Below are 14,518 nucleotides of genomic sequence, written 5' to 3'. Positions count from 1 at the left end.
GTCTCTTTTTTCGTTTTCTTGATAGTTTTATTTGTTATTATCAAACTTCACAACCCTCACGCCATTTCGCAAAATTGTGGTCTATGATAGTTACTCTCAAAACTGACATTCCTATCATTCAACGTCAAGACGTATCGCACGCAAAAATTTTAATGTATATCTCTAGAATCATAATTTTTTGAAGTTCCTTTGAAAACCCCTCCCCCCAATAATTTGATAAAGTCGGCGCCTATAGAGGTGAGTATTTCTACGGCTTGGTATTTGGGCGTCGTACACAAATTACTTAACGCATGAAGGGGTGGGGGAGGGGCGGAGTAGTAGGAACAGCTACTTAACTACGATGTTGGCTCGAATTGAAAATTTTGAGGGGGGTCAGCAGCGATGCCAGATTGGAAGACATGTCTTCAAATCGAAGACATTTACAGTGCGGTTAAGACATCCTCCTTGTTTGTGTAGATAAATGGAAGACATTATAAAATATGTGAATTTTTTTTATTCGACAGTTTTCGATTTGCCGTCAATTTTTCCAGCCTTCGATCCAAGGAAATGGTATGGTAGCCTTCAAGCGTTACGAACATCTATTTCTGTACCGTTTGTCACAAAACTACTTTTTCTGCTGTCACAGTTTGCTTCACTTTGCTTTGGGACACAATTAATGTACTAAATATCACTTAGAATATCACATACCATGTGAAAGCCTTAAGAAATTGCTCAAAACTGTCTGATCTGCTATTATTAATTGCAGTCAACATTTAGCCGGTTTGCCCGAATCTACATGAGATAAGGGTAAACTGCCCATTTTTCGGGTGCCAGTGCCAGTGATGTTGGTAACGCGTCAAATGTATGGTAGCTGACAGCGATGCCATTCCCGTGCTTCGATCGGTTCTGACGAACCATCCAATTATCCACCCTTTTGACCACCCTTTTTTGCTGGATAGGAGCGCAAATGAAAAAAGTAGGAGGTTGTATCCAAGACACGACGGCATAACTGACGTACAACTACGCACACTATTAAAAATTGCATTGTTGTAAGTGTGATGAGTCATAAAGTGTACTCATGCTTGCTTTGTGCTGCCTCAACAGTGGAGCTGTAAAAGCTCTTTCACATTCAGTAAATTAGATGGCCGCTACAGATTTAAATTACTAGTATCCAGCACAGATTGCTCGCTTGAGTTGTCAAAAAATTATTAACCTTCAAATACTTGCTTATTTGCCTTGAGGAAGGCATTTTGCTGCTCAAAATTGGATTTGCTGATGGCAACCTTTATGCTGCCTCAGTAGTGGGGCAATAAGGCAGTCTGATGACACACGCTAAGAAGTGAGGAGGACCGCGCTGCTCTTGAGACATGGTGACCAACCACAGGGCAAGTGATTTGTTTGATTTAAAGGCAGCCACAGGAGCAACCCGCTGCTATCCGCTGTTACTGCTGACTAGGGTTGATATTTGTTGACACTCTTGAGTGAAAGTGAAAAAAGCATCCATAAACGTTATTTTAATACAATCCTTTCAGAGTTCTCCCTTCCCGCTTTTTGCATGTAAGTGAACTGCCAAAACACCTCATTATATTTCATGCGATGGAAGCAAGACAACAAAATCAGTTTATTAGTCAACGAAGATTGTCAAGGCATCGGTCAGTGTCAGCGAAAAAGGGTTTCGGTGAGGTTCATTTTAGTTAAGTGGACTGTTTGTTTTTCTTTTTCGCTTTGAAGTGAAGATCATTTGGTTGGATTTGTCGTCAAATTTTATTCCGTAACCGTGAACGATGCGCGCGATCTATTTCATTTGAGTATAACAGCACGTTACTAGGACGAAAATCTAGCGTATCTGAAAGAGTGCTGCGATCATTGAAAGTGAAAATTGAAAATGATTGGCTGTAATTTTCGAAGAATTTTGCTGGGGAAAATGACTTATCAGCACTGCTGCTGAGTGCTGATATCTGTTGCTGCTGCTACTGCTGTCAACGTTGTGGATGGTCCAGCCAGCTCACCTTCCGACTAATGAATGTACAGTGCCTCCACAATCATGGGTCAGCTACACTGCCGTTCCAAGCATAGTTGTCCCATGTTCTACACAAACCTTATGTATGCTGGGACAGTTATGCTTGGAACGGCAGTACAATTATGGGTCACTTTTACGCAAATACGTCTATTTTCACGAAACTGAATAATTTTCATTGGCAGTGGTATTTTTTATAACTCAATTGTAACCCTATTTATACAATTGAAATGATTTAATGTTGAAAATGTTACTAAAAACAATAATTCTGCGCGGTGCAATAAGTGAAGTGACCCATAATTGTAGTAATGTCACGTTTTGCGGTGCGCAATTGTGGGTCAGTCCTATTTTTATTACTTTTGCATGAAAATACATCACGACCTAATAAAATGACTTATTATCAAGCTTTTACAACAATAAAATAAATTTTGTGATGGATTTTGATGGTTTTATAAACTAAATGATCTTGAAGGCCAAAAGTGACCCATAATTGTGTCTTTTGCTATGCAAGTACTATTTTTCTTCTTAACCGATTTACACACATCGCCTGCAGTGAAACTAATTGTCGATCAAAAGTATACATCAGAAATAGATAGTAAAACGTTCGTAGTTGATAACTTTCCCGATTTTATATTCATTTTTCAACATTTAGGCAACACGTTGACTGACCCATAATTGTAGAGGGATTGTAGCAGATTTCACCAGAAACACTCTTTTATAGCCGAAGGTTGCTACGAAATATGCCACGCCTTTCTTTTCAGTATTCTGTTCTCTGATGTTCTTTAGACGAATTATTCCACAATTCGCATTTGATTTTTGTATACAGCGAATAAACACCGATGGTGCTCTCACACACGCAACGATTCCCGTCTCGTGTTGCGGTTTGTAACATCTGGCGATTTTGTTTGCTCGCTGTTGCGTGTTGCATCTTATTGCAACTGAGCAGCTGGGAGACGACGAAATTCTGTTCATGCTGATTGTTCGACTACTTTGTGATAAGGTCGTATGTCTAAACGTAAACAAAACGAGTACCAGATGATTTGTGCTTAGGAAGTACAAGGAATATAACTCTCACTCGTTTTGTTTACGTTTAGACATACGACCTTATCACAAAGTAGTCGAGATTGATTGAATCGACTTCATATCAGTTCTGCAAAGTGGAACTAACTGCCTTTATGAATGCGTTCTAACAGGGCAGTTTGTTGTTCAAAATCGGTTATGCTGATCGCAGCCTTTGTGCGGCCCCGACAGGGGGGGAATTAGGTAGGGTAAGGAACGGCTTAAGCAGTGGCGCCTATTTTAATCTGTCAAAGAAAGCAGGCCTTAAACTCCTGAATTTTGATCAATATCGACAATTTCAATGATGGAAACGAAAACTTGGATTGTCTAGCTGTCTTACGAATATAAGAAATACCGTTAATCACAAAGAAATCTGTGAACAATCACCATTCGAAACAAATCGACCTATATTGCAGCCATTCAGGAGCAACTTCGGGTTCTGAAAAAACGCCTGCAAAGCAGATGGAAACTGCTTAAAATAGGTTCGGGGTGATTGGAATAGTGTCCCTTGATTGGTAACTTTAATTGATTATTGTTAACCTTTTCCCGCTCATGATGACTCTAGAGCACCAAGAATTTTAATCATCATATCTTGACATAAAATAGTTTGTTGTGCTTACGATTGTTCCATAAACTTTTATATGCTGCCTCATAGCTTCACTGGGCATTTTCTTCAAAATACTACAGTTGACAGTATTTTTAGTTAGTCTACAAAGTGTTCAGCTTAAATTTTCTCGTGAAGCTATAAATTTTAATGATAAACTTTGTGAGCGGGAAAGGGTTAAAGTTTGCTAACTTAGTTTTACAATCTGAAACAAGTTCTGACATAGAAAAAGTTAGAGAATAAGTTGATATACTTCTGTTTGAATTTCACCCAACACATTTCGAGTATTTCGTCTCAATACACAGGCGGTTCCTAAAGCTGCTTAGAATATGTTCCCTACCCTAAATAAATAAAGTAAATTTTTTGATCGCGGGTCCTAGCACCAGCACAGAATGCTTGTGTTGTTGGCAAAATATTATTAACCTTCAATTACTTGTTTATTTGCCTTGAGAAAGGCATTTTGCTGTTCAAAGTCTGTAAAAGCTCTTTTCGCATTCAGTAAATAAGACGGCCGTTGTGTTTTCTTGGCTTCAGCAGAGAATGAGTTGTTGCCAAAATAAATCAGAACTTTACTGCTGGAAGAAGGCCGAAGCCCTTAACTGGCATATCGAGACCTTTGGTGTTACCTCGCTGCTGCTTAGATACGTGATGTAATTTGTCTACTGGCGCAATCCGCTGCTACTACTTCCGCAATTCGCTACGATGCGGCTAACTAGTTATACTATCTGTCGACCTTTTTAGGGAAAGGCAGCAAGCGACCAATCAGAGCACGTAATTTTCGTTTCAACAAGGCTTGCCAATTTTCAATAGTACAAAAGTTCGCATAATCAATCAACACTTTTCTACATTTGGGTGGATGCGTATATGATTTTCCAATCAATTGCTGCAAGAATCAAGGAAATCGGTTGAAAACAAACCTTATGCTTATATTTAAAAAGGGTAAATGCTTATATTTAAAAAGGGACATTTTTCGTCCCCTTTTCGTTAATAGTTTTCCTATTTAAATCCCTATGCGGTAGGCTAAAAAAGAACGTAGTTCTACGTAAAAAAAAAAACAGTCAATTGAGAGCCTCATTGTAACAGCAATCAATTGGAAAATTAGGTATATGTCCACCAAAGTGCGGAAAATTATGATTTTGCGATGCTAACTATTGCACTATTGAAAAATATGTAGAGCTTTGTTGAACCGGCAGAACAGCGGCTGATATTAGCTCAACAAGACTGAGCAGGCGACTCATTCGATCGCAGCATTTCACACGGACCTACGTAACTCTACGTTAATTTGCGGTCGTGTCTTATAAACAATCTCTTTAGCCAATTTTATGCCAAATCAGTCGAAAAAGTGAAACCACACACCAACTGACATAACACTTTGAACAAATTTTCTTTACGTACTTTACGATAGTAACACCACAGACAAACAGACGTACCACTGCATACGAAATTCTAATAAAATTGTGGTTCCGACTAACTTGTGCGACACCTACTGGGCATATTCCGCAAAAGATAAACTTTCAGCTTTTCTGCTGATTTTGGCAGCACGGTGCTCGATTATTGTCAACTGAGTTCAGAGGAAAAGTCGCATCAGCGCCACCACCGCTGCGGCGGGAATAATCCGCATAACTGAAACTCATTTGAAATTACCGTTATTTTGATCCACGGAAATAAATCTCGTGGTACGTCTGTTTGTCTGTGGTAACACCACACCACTGGCGTTTTTTTTCTGGTACACGTTGCCCCATAGTACTCCGTACCTCATCCAGACCAACTGCTCGACAAATAATATACAAAATGTATTTTCTTTTTCTCTGCTTCATCGAGCCCCACAGAAAATCCCATAAGGAACTGTCGAAAAGTTCTTTACAAAATCAATGCAGCATTTTCGAGTGGGAACGAGACAAATGCAGGGCTGCGCAGGTACACCGCCTTCATAAACTACTCAAACAGTGATTTTAATCAGACTATGGTACCATTTTGTACCAATTTTTTGAAAGATTTCTTCCTGAGTGTTACGTATGTCTTATGCATGTGGCAGGGGACTATAAACGTCAACATTTTGCCTACCAATCATCAATTCATTACGGCGTCAATATATCATTTCAAATGCTTACAAAATCTATCTTATTCATTGGAAGTGCACATTGTACTGAAAACAAATGTTGAGTTCTTGTTTTTCCATGTAAAACGATATTTATTCGAGAATAAGTTTATCGACAATTTGAGACGTTTACTCTATTGCACTAGTTTTAGAGCAAACGAACCAGAAAGTGGGTACCAGAAACGCTGGTACCAGAATCAATGAGTGGTAGATGGAAAATGTATGGAGTTTGACAACCACAAGAGCCCCTTGGTATGTAGTAACACTAGCTCCACCTGCTTCCGTGTTTGCGCTGAGTTTAGGGATACCATCCGTCCTGATTTAGAAGGACATGTCCTAATTTAGGAGTCCTATTTGGGCGTCCTGATTTATTTTTTATATTAAAGCATTTGTCCTGATTTTCTTAAGATATCTAATTTTGTTGTAAGCTAATAAGCAGAAAAAAATTGCTTAATAAGTGTTTTCGATTCCATGTCGCAACGCTCACTGCAATCGATTTTTTCCATTGGTTAAAACTCAGTATAGTAATAAGAAAATCCGTTAACGTGTTGACTGTTACCATTAAGCATCTGGCATTTGTTAAGTTTAAGTTGAAACAGTTTACGTGTGTTGAATTTTTAAAGCATCTACTAATGCGTAACAATTCGAAGTGGTTTGATAAAAGTGGAGATGCACTCATTTTTTTAATAGGTATTTTTCCACACGGATTTTCGAATTAACGCGATTTCACGCGGATTTTTAAATGGAAGGATTTTTGAATTACGCTGAGTGTATTTTAAGTAAATGAAAGAGTGTTATATTGTATTTTAAAGGGTAAATCACATATTATGTGTTTTATCTGCTCATACTTCGAAGAATAGAATGGCTTAGTCAAATTTGTGCCGAGAAAAGGTGTCCTGATTTCTAACTTTCACCAGATGGTATCCCTAGCTGAGTTGCGTATTTCGACATCAGCGCTAGCGTACGTGCACGTGTTAAATTCGGAACTACAAAATATGTATGAGATTACATGACAGCGTCCCAGGCGGTGTTGTCGCGCGATAACTATTACTAGATTGAAAATTTGAAATGATCGTTTACTGTGGCGATGGAGCTAGGTTTCAGTGTTACGTCTGTTAGTCTGTAGTGAAACTTTCACCGCTTTGAGGTACCATTTCCTGAATTCCGATTGAGCTGAAATCTTGTATGTGAAAATTTATCGAGAAGACGAGCTTTTCGAGTCCTACCGCTGAAGAAAATTCGGAGGGCAACAGGTTTTTGTTAGAAAGACAGTCAAAATGGCAAACTTTCAGAATAGTACTCAGTAGTATGGAAACTTTGCTTACAAGAAGTTAAATGAATTTTATTGTTTCTTGTCAAACAAATGAAATACATCAACTGTAGAATACAATTTAAATGTGGACTTATTGTGAACTTATTGTATGAATCATAATTTCATAAATCGTTTTGATCGTTTTTCGTTTCGGAATGTTTGAAAATTGTTATCATTCTTGTTGAACAGACCTTTTATCAAATCATATTTCATATGCTGAATCATTCATATATATTTCATACTATAGTAAACAATCATATCCAAGTCATAACATCAATATGGATTTTTTCGCATCATTCTGTTCGTAACATTGCAGCAGAATTGGTGAACCAAAAATTGACAGTGACTTTCATTTGTTATTTGGTGACTAAAGGTTCCAGCATGTATTAAACATGATCAGAAGATGTTGATGGTAGACCGGAAAACCACGTTATGATGATCACAGAAGGTTTTGTTTTGTTTACTTGCCAACTTCGTTCATTGCTCTTGGTAGACTCAACAAAGAGTTGATCAACTCCGAGTTCCGTTTCACATAGGGGTTGTGTGCAATGCTCAAACTCTCCATTGGGTGGTTAGGATAAAAACACGGTCTACATGGCGGCATACTCATGATATCGTTCAGGGACGTTTCCGATTGGTTGGCGAGCCATGCAGCTAACTGTCTTATGTATTGCTGAAAGTCGAAAAAATCAATTATTATTAGGTTGTGCATGTTATAGGTGTAATCAGATATATTGAAACCAGAGAAATGTTGCTGTGCTATCTTTTTCTAGTGTGGGAACTCTTTTTGAATTAAATATATTGGATCTGACAGTGTTCTGTGAATCACATTCTAGATCAAGTTATAATCTGATAAAAAAAAAGTAAACTTTATCTCGGCAAACTTCCCAACAACTGATCGAACTCGGTGAAGTTTTTAACAAATAACGCAATATATTTCGACGAACATTTAGCAAATATATCGCTCTACCGTCATGCTTGGTTTCGCTCTTTGAATAGACCATTTTACGAACTGACAGGTGTCACGGATCCTTCTGATATTGATGTTGCTTTTACGTGCGTTGTTTCAGTGGTTCCGAGCTTTCTGTCAAAATTTCCTTCATGAATTGACTTCAGAAACGTCTCGTAAAATGGTCTATGCTCATTAGGCTATATTTTGTCAATGTTTAGACAAATTGTAAAGATAGAGTGTCCCTACAAGTGCTTCATATATGACTTGTTCGAATTCTGCCTCCTTGACAGAATACAGCCTCATGAGCATTCAAAGAGCAAAAAAGCGAAACCAAGCATGTCTACCGTGAACCAGCAAGTATTGACATCTCGTTTGCCGGAGTTCTTGAAAATTCTACCGGAAATTTGTAGAACAAACATCTCACTGAATTTATCAGCTGTTGAGTTCTCGGCAACAAAATCTCAGTGTGTTTATCATAAATTCTATCAAAAACCAAGTTCAATACACGGTCGGTTAAGTTTCATCATACATACACAGTTTTATACATATAACTTATGCCACGCTTCTATTTGATAGTTTGTCTAACTCACTTCTTTATCCTGTCCGATTCTGTCCTCTTCGTAAGACGGCATGGCGAAATTAACTTCGAGACACAGGCAGAACAATAACAGGCAAGTTAAACCAGCGTTCACCATTGTAATTGAGATGGAAAATATCCTTTCTATTAACTAGACTTGACAATCTACCGGATTATTCAGCTGCTTATTCCCGATAAGTTTGGTTTAGTTCGAATGACCGCGTAGAACAATAGCAAATTTCAAACTGCTTTATATCTACCTTTTACGCGCAAATTTATACAAAACACGTCGCGATCGTTTTCACACACTCAGAAGGATGCTTCCTGTATGGCCCTGACAGACAACCCAGTTTCCTTGGTGACGACACGATGATGCTGCGACCCCCTACATAGATACCAGGGTTTACGACCGTTGATGTGCGTATTTCAAATATATGCCTGTCAATAACATGCGCGAGGGAATGCGATGTCATGTCAACTACAGGTACAATAGCAAGGCAGAGATGAATACGAAGGATATATAAAATTACAGTTTTTGCCCTACTAAACTGAAGAGATACACTTCTCGCACTAGTAAACTGAAGGGATGCATATTCTGTGTACTTTTATTCAGAGATCTATTGACAAATACCTTTTATGTGTATACATACTACAGGCTAATGATTATAAATAAAAGCTTTACCTGCTGGAAACCAATGGGTTCGATATGAAATATACTGAATATGACAAAGGGCCAAATTGATTTGATAAACGTGGTTAGAAACGTGCCCATTAAAAAACGCGTTAAACTGTGACGCTAGTCTCGCAGCAGGATGCACTTTACCAAATTATGTGACAATGTAAAAATAGACTACCGTGACGTGGATGTTTGTTCACTATATGAGTTATCTAGTATATACCAAGCGAATTTCACCATCAAACTATTTAAACTTTTGAGAAAAATAATGAGCTATATGAAATTAATGAAATAGTTTCAAACCTGTTGTTGAAATACAGGGGATAGTCAAAATAAGTAGGATAGGCAACATTCTGATGAAATTTGAATTGCTGTAGCTTTGCAAAATGTTATTCGATTTTAATAATTCGAACACCATTGAACTGGAAAACTTTTGAAGTTTCATTTTCTTACCTCAGATCTGGCCTAGGTAACCGGATGTAGGAAATATTCCTGAGCTCCGGTAGGCATGTCAAACCTGCTAATTTTTGGATGGATTTGGTAATGGGTTACCCGATAAAAGTGCTTATTTGCATCATTGGCATAGATGACAAAATCATTTCTGAAGCGAATGGTTCACCAAGATCCGGAATCGACCAAGAACTCGTCGAGAAATGGCTATTTTTCATCCGGAAGTCCTCAGAGGAACCTTTAGTAGGGGACATTTACATTTTTACATCAAATATAGCGTGTGACACCTCTATCTTCAGGATTTTTTATCGGGCATCTACCAAAAGACATTTTTCTGAATATAGGCTGCATTGGCCACTTTCTACTATCGGACTGGCGGGATTGTTGTCCAGTATTTTTACAACCTCTCTCGCCCATTGTATCCTTCCAGCTTCAGCGACTTTCTGGACTACTGGGCTCGCCGTAGACTTGCACCAGCTTGTGGTTAATTCTTTACCTTCATACGTCATCCTCACATACTCTGTCGAAGATGGTCCTAAGCACACGTTGTTCCAAAACGGCTAGTGCTTGCAAGTGCTCCTCGAGTATTGTCCATGTCTCGTGCCCGTAGAAGACTACCAGTCTTATGAGCATCTTGTACATGGTGCAGTTGGTACGGAGGCGATGTTTGCAGACCTCAACGTCTTGTGGAGTCCGTAGTAGGCACTACTTCCAACTACCAGTGATACACAAATTCGTTAACCAGCTCAAACTTATCTCCGTCAGATACTTGGTCTTCGACGCATTCACCTTCAATCCAACCTTTCCTGCTTCACGTGTCAACAACCGCCTGGAACGTCCTCCCGACAAGGTCCACGTCGTCAGCAAAGCAGATGAATTGACTGGATTTATTTATTTATTTATTGCATGCTGAAAACCGCACATTTCATATCACCTTCAAGCGCAATGTTGAACAGAAGGCAAAAAAGACCACCGCCTTGTGGAAGCATCTTGCGTGTTTCAAGCGGGCTTGAAACCGCACCCGACATCTTCAAACACCACTGTTTACCATCCATCTTGACCCTAATTAGTCTTGTTGGTTTCGCAGGTAAGCCATTTTCATCCATAACTTTCACCCCTTTGGCATCACGCCATGTTTCAAGGGCTAACATCTCAACATATGTGTAAACGAGATAGCATATCACCGCTTCTTTTCATACATCTTTATCTTACTGCTGACAGCGGGCACAAATTAATTTGAGCCCAGGACATGAGTTCATTGTCATTCACTGTTACTCGGTATAGGGATGCCAAAGGCTCGATAACTTTCCATAGCTGTATACGGTCGATAGTATCGGCCTTAAAATCGATAAATAGGTTGTGCGAGGGAATTTGCCTTTAGCGACACTTTTGGAGGGTCTGTCATAGAGTGAAGACTTGGTCCGTTGCCGATCGCCCATCCACAAAACCGGCTTGAAGACTTCCCAGACGGCAAGAGATGATCTGGGAGAGCACTTTGTAGGTTGCGTTGAAAGTCGTGATCGCTTGGTAGTTCTCACATTTCAACTTGTTGCCATGTTTGGTTTATTGGGCATATTACTACCTCCTTCCACTCCTCCGGCAGCTGTTCTGTAACCCAGATCCTGACTATTAGCTGATGCTAACCTTTCCAGGCCCAGCTAGATAAGCTCCGCTGCGATGCCATTCTTTCCAGCTGGTTTCTTGTTCCTAAGCTGCTTGATAGCCTTCTTTACTTGATTTATCGTGGGGAGCGGTATGTCTTCCTCATGCGCTGTGCTGATAAAGTCTTTTCCCCCACAGTTTTGGTCCTCTTATCCGTCAAAATTCCTTCATCATTATCCCGACATATTTCAGCTCGCGGTACAAAGCCTGCGCGGGATGCGTTAAGTTTCTTGTAGAATTGACATGTTTCTAGAGGACGACGCAGCTGCTCCATTTCTTTACACTCCAGCTCTTCTAGACGGCGCTTTTTGTCCCGGAAAAGATGGGACTGCGGTCTTTGCTTCTGTTTGTATCGACTCACGTTATGACTGCAGCATTAATGACCACGTTACATTCTTCTCGTCTAGAATCGTTTGACAGCGTATGACTCCAGCAATCCTCCAGAGGAGCTTCGGTAAGCTCTCCTTCATCCGGCAACGCTGTCTCAAGGCTTTGAGCATACTCAGTAGCGACTTAGGGGAGTTTAAATCGCTCCAGACCATAGAACTGCAAAACAAAGTAGTGTTTATTTTTTGACAATAGGCATACAAGGCGTCGATGGTTGTGAGGTGGCGTGATTCTTTCACAATCAACCCAACTGGGTCTAGAAACAATCTAGCCGACACCGGGAGATTTACTGAGGCGAAAAATCTCTGGGATCACGCCTTCCATCGCAGGAGGAAGTAAAGCCGTTGGCACCGGTCCGTTAATCAACGGGTCGTTAGGTAGGGTCCTGGGTGGAGTCGCCCTCTTCGAGCGTCGATGATTGGCACAACAACAGTGGCGGAACTAGACCGACGGAAAACAAGCGAGAACAAAAAAAATAGAAGCTATACGGTAATACTTAAAAATTATTCGCGAGAAACACTAACAAAATATAATATTTATCAGATTCCACAGGAAAGATATCAGAACAAATTCAAACAAGTTACTAGCTGCCACTAAGTAACGTTTTGTCCCTATTCCTTCAATTCAAATAAATTCGTACTATTTGCTACTATGGATTAGTATTTGAACGATAGAAATATTTCGTAAAATTTTCAAACGCACATAATTTAAATAATTTATAATTATAAAGACTATATGCGTAAAAATCAAGCCGATTGTTTGCATCGCTAGTGCATGACTAGAGTAGCAATCTTCAGCTGTATATTTAGTGGAAACTGACATTTTTACACTCAAAATGGTGGAATGAAACGCTTTACCCCAATACTAATATGTAAAATTAACCCAATTTTGGCTCAATTAATCCTTTAATACTAAATACTTAAAAATAACAGAAGGGTTGTGTGCAAAGCCACGACCGCTAGGTTGAAGTAGAATACTTTTACAAGAAAGATAGCCCGGCTGCTTGCGTGTCTGTCATTTTTTCTAGTAAATAAACGTTGACTAATCAGATCAATCGTCGCACCTTACTCTTATACTGACAAAGAGCACATTTCAAGTTGCAAGGCCTATGTTTCTGTCGACTGTGCTTGGGAAGCAATCATGTTAACGAACAATCAGATCAATCGAGTTTTGCGCTCCAACAAGGATTGATCATTTTCAATAATATAGTGAGTTGCTTGTCATGATTGGGACTTGTTTTCAAATTTTGATTATGCGAAAAATTGATTTTTATGCAGATAATGAAAGTTTCGGCTGTCGTGTTCATGACTGAACGAAAAGATAATTCAGTACGTTCTGAGACACGGAGATAAAGTAAAATTTATAACTTTTACAAATTTCAAAATGTGAATTAACTCATTAGAAAATATTGACTCTTCAATCAAGTTTTTATTTCATCCTGAAAAGGACAATTTGTTGTTCATTTCAGTATCGGATAAGATGCCGATCACATCTTTGCGTTATCACTGACAGTGCGAATAAGGTATTTCTTGTGATAAAAGAAACAGTGAAAAGCTGATTTAACACTCAAAACTAGACGGCTCACATGTTGTCAAAATGAGTCAACTTTTCATTGAATGCATTTACTAGTGCCCACTATCGCACAGAAACTGCATTTCACTAAAGTGCCTCACTGCATCAGCCGTTATCGATGCTGAGATCCGCTGTAACTAGTGCGCTATCCATTGCTACGCCACAGCTGTGGCCGCTTTCCGCCATCGCTGGTATCCACTGCACTGTAAGTGCTGCTGCTAAGGGAGGACGACTGCTGTTGTCGCTGTCTAGAACGTGTTTGGCAAGCAATCATATAACGATCAATCAGAGGTCGAATTTTTCGTTTTGACAAGGCTTGATTATTTTCAATAGTACAATAGTTTTAATGATAAAATTACAATTATCTTCATTTGAGAAGAATCTTAGAAGATTTTCCAATCTATTGCTGCAAGAACGAAGAAAATCGAGTATTAACCGATTTATTAGCATTTGAAATTGGACATATTTTTCACTTTTTTCGGTTTTAGATTTTCATTTTACATCCCTATGTAGCCGAATATCCCGAGAGAAGTATTCTACTTCAAAAAATTACAGAGTTTTCCCGTCCCAACAGGTCGATTTATGTTTGCTGCCATGAGCAAAGCAAAGCCTTGGTGCTACATTCCGTATCGAAACTCGACCTTCTGCTTATTGTACACAGACTTCGCAACCAACTGTTAAGTGTACAGGACAATTGCGGGGCTAGCGCTACGATCCTACTGACACTAACAGTCTCTCCCGAGCCGAGATTCGAACCTACGACGGCTGGCTTTTTAGGCCAGCACCGTACCTCGAGACCAGCTGGGAGAGTATTGCTGCCATGAACTAGATTAATTTGGTGTCTCGAAGGTAGATTTTTTGAAAAGTTTGAAACAACCCTTTTTCTTGGACAATTTCTAGACCTACACTTCTATTTGTATTGCAGCGGTTCACTTATTGTTATTAGTATTACCATTTCGCTAAATTCACGGTTAATTTTTCTGACAGTGATAAAATCTTATACCACAGACTAACAGACATAACACGTCGAATAAATATTCAATAAAATCATCGTTTGGATGATTCCAGTACTTTACGTTATTAACACTAGCACCATCTGCTGTCGTGTTCGCGCTGCGTCATGTATTTCGATATCAGCGCCAGCGTTACAGCATGTGTCAAATGGGGATCTAC

General features: G+C 39.3%; 1 protein-coding gene across 1 annotated transcript; it reads right to left on the bottom strand.

Annotated features, from left to right (window-relative positions):
• Positions 1-7,276: 7,276 nt before the first annotated feature.
• Positions 7,277-8,862, bottom strand: LOC129722852 (pigment-dispersing hormone peptides). The gene is made up of 2 exons (XM_055676653.1): positions 8,612-8,862; positions 7,277-7,742 (listed from the first exon to the last, which is right to left on the bottom strand). Exons 1-2 carry the CDS (start codon positions 8,714-8,716, stop codon positions 7,530-7,532), a joined length of 318 nt encoding a protein of 105 aa, XP_055532628.1. The 5' UTR covers positions 8,717-8,862; the 3' UTR covers positions 7,277-7,529.
• Between the last annotated feature and the right edge of the window lie 5,656 nt (positions 8,863-14,518).

The sequence above is a fragment of the Wyeomyia smithii genome, chromosome 2 (genome assembly GCF_029784165.1).
Source record: "Wyeomyia smithii strain HCP4-BCI-WySm-NY-G18 chromosome 2, ASM2978416v1, whole genome shotgun sequence".
NCBI lineage: Eukaryota > Metazoa > Arthropoda > Insecta > Diptera > Culicidae > Wyeomyia > Wyeomyia smithii.
This window is presented reverse-complemented; position numbering and strand designations above follow the sequence as displayed.

Bases quoted from the DNA above. Each gene is read 5' to 3' on its own strand.
- LOC129722852 (XM_055676653.1), bottom strand. From the start codon at position 8,716: ATGGTGAACGCTGGTTTAACTTGCCTGTTATTGTTCTGCCTGTGTCTC. The intron at 7,743-8,611 runs GTGAGTTAGACA...TTCGACTTTCAG, and splicing joins GAATCGGACAGGATAAAGAA to CAATACATAAGACAGTTAGC.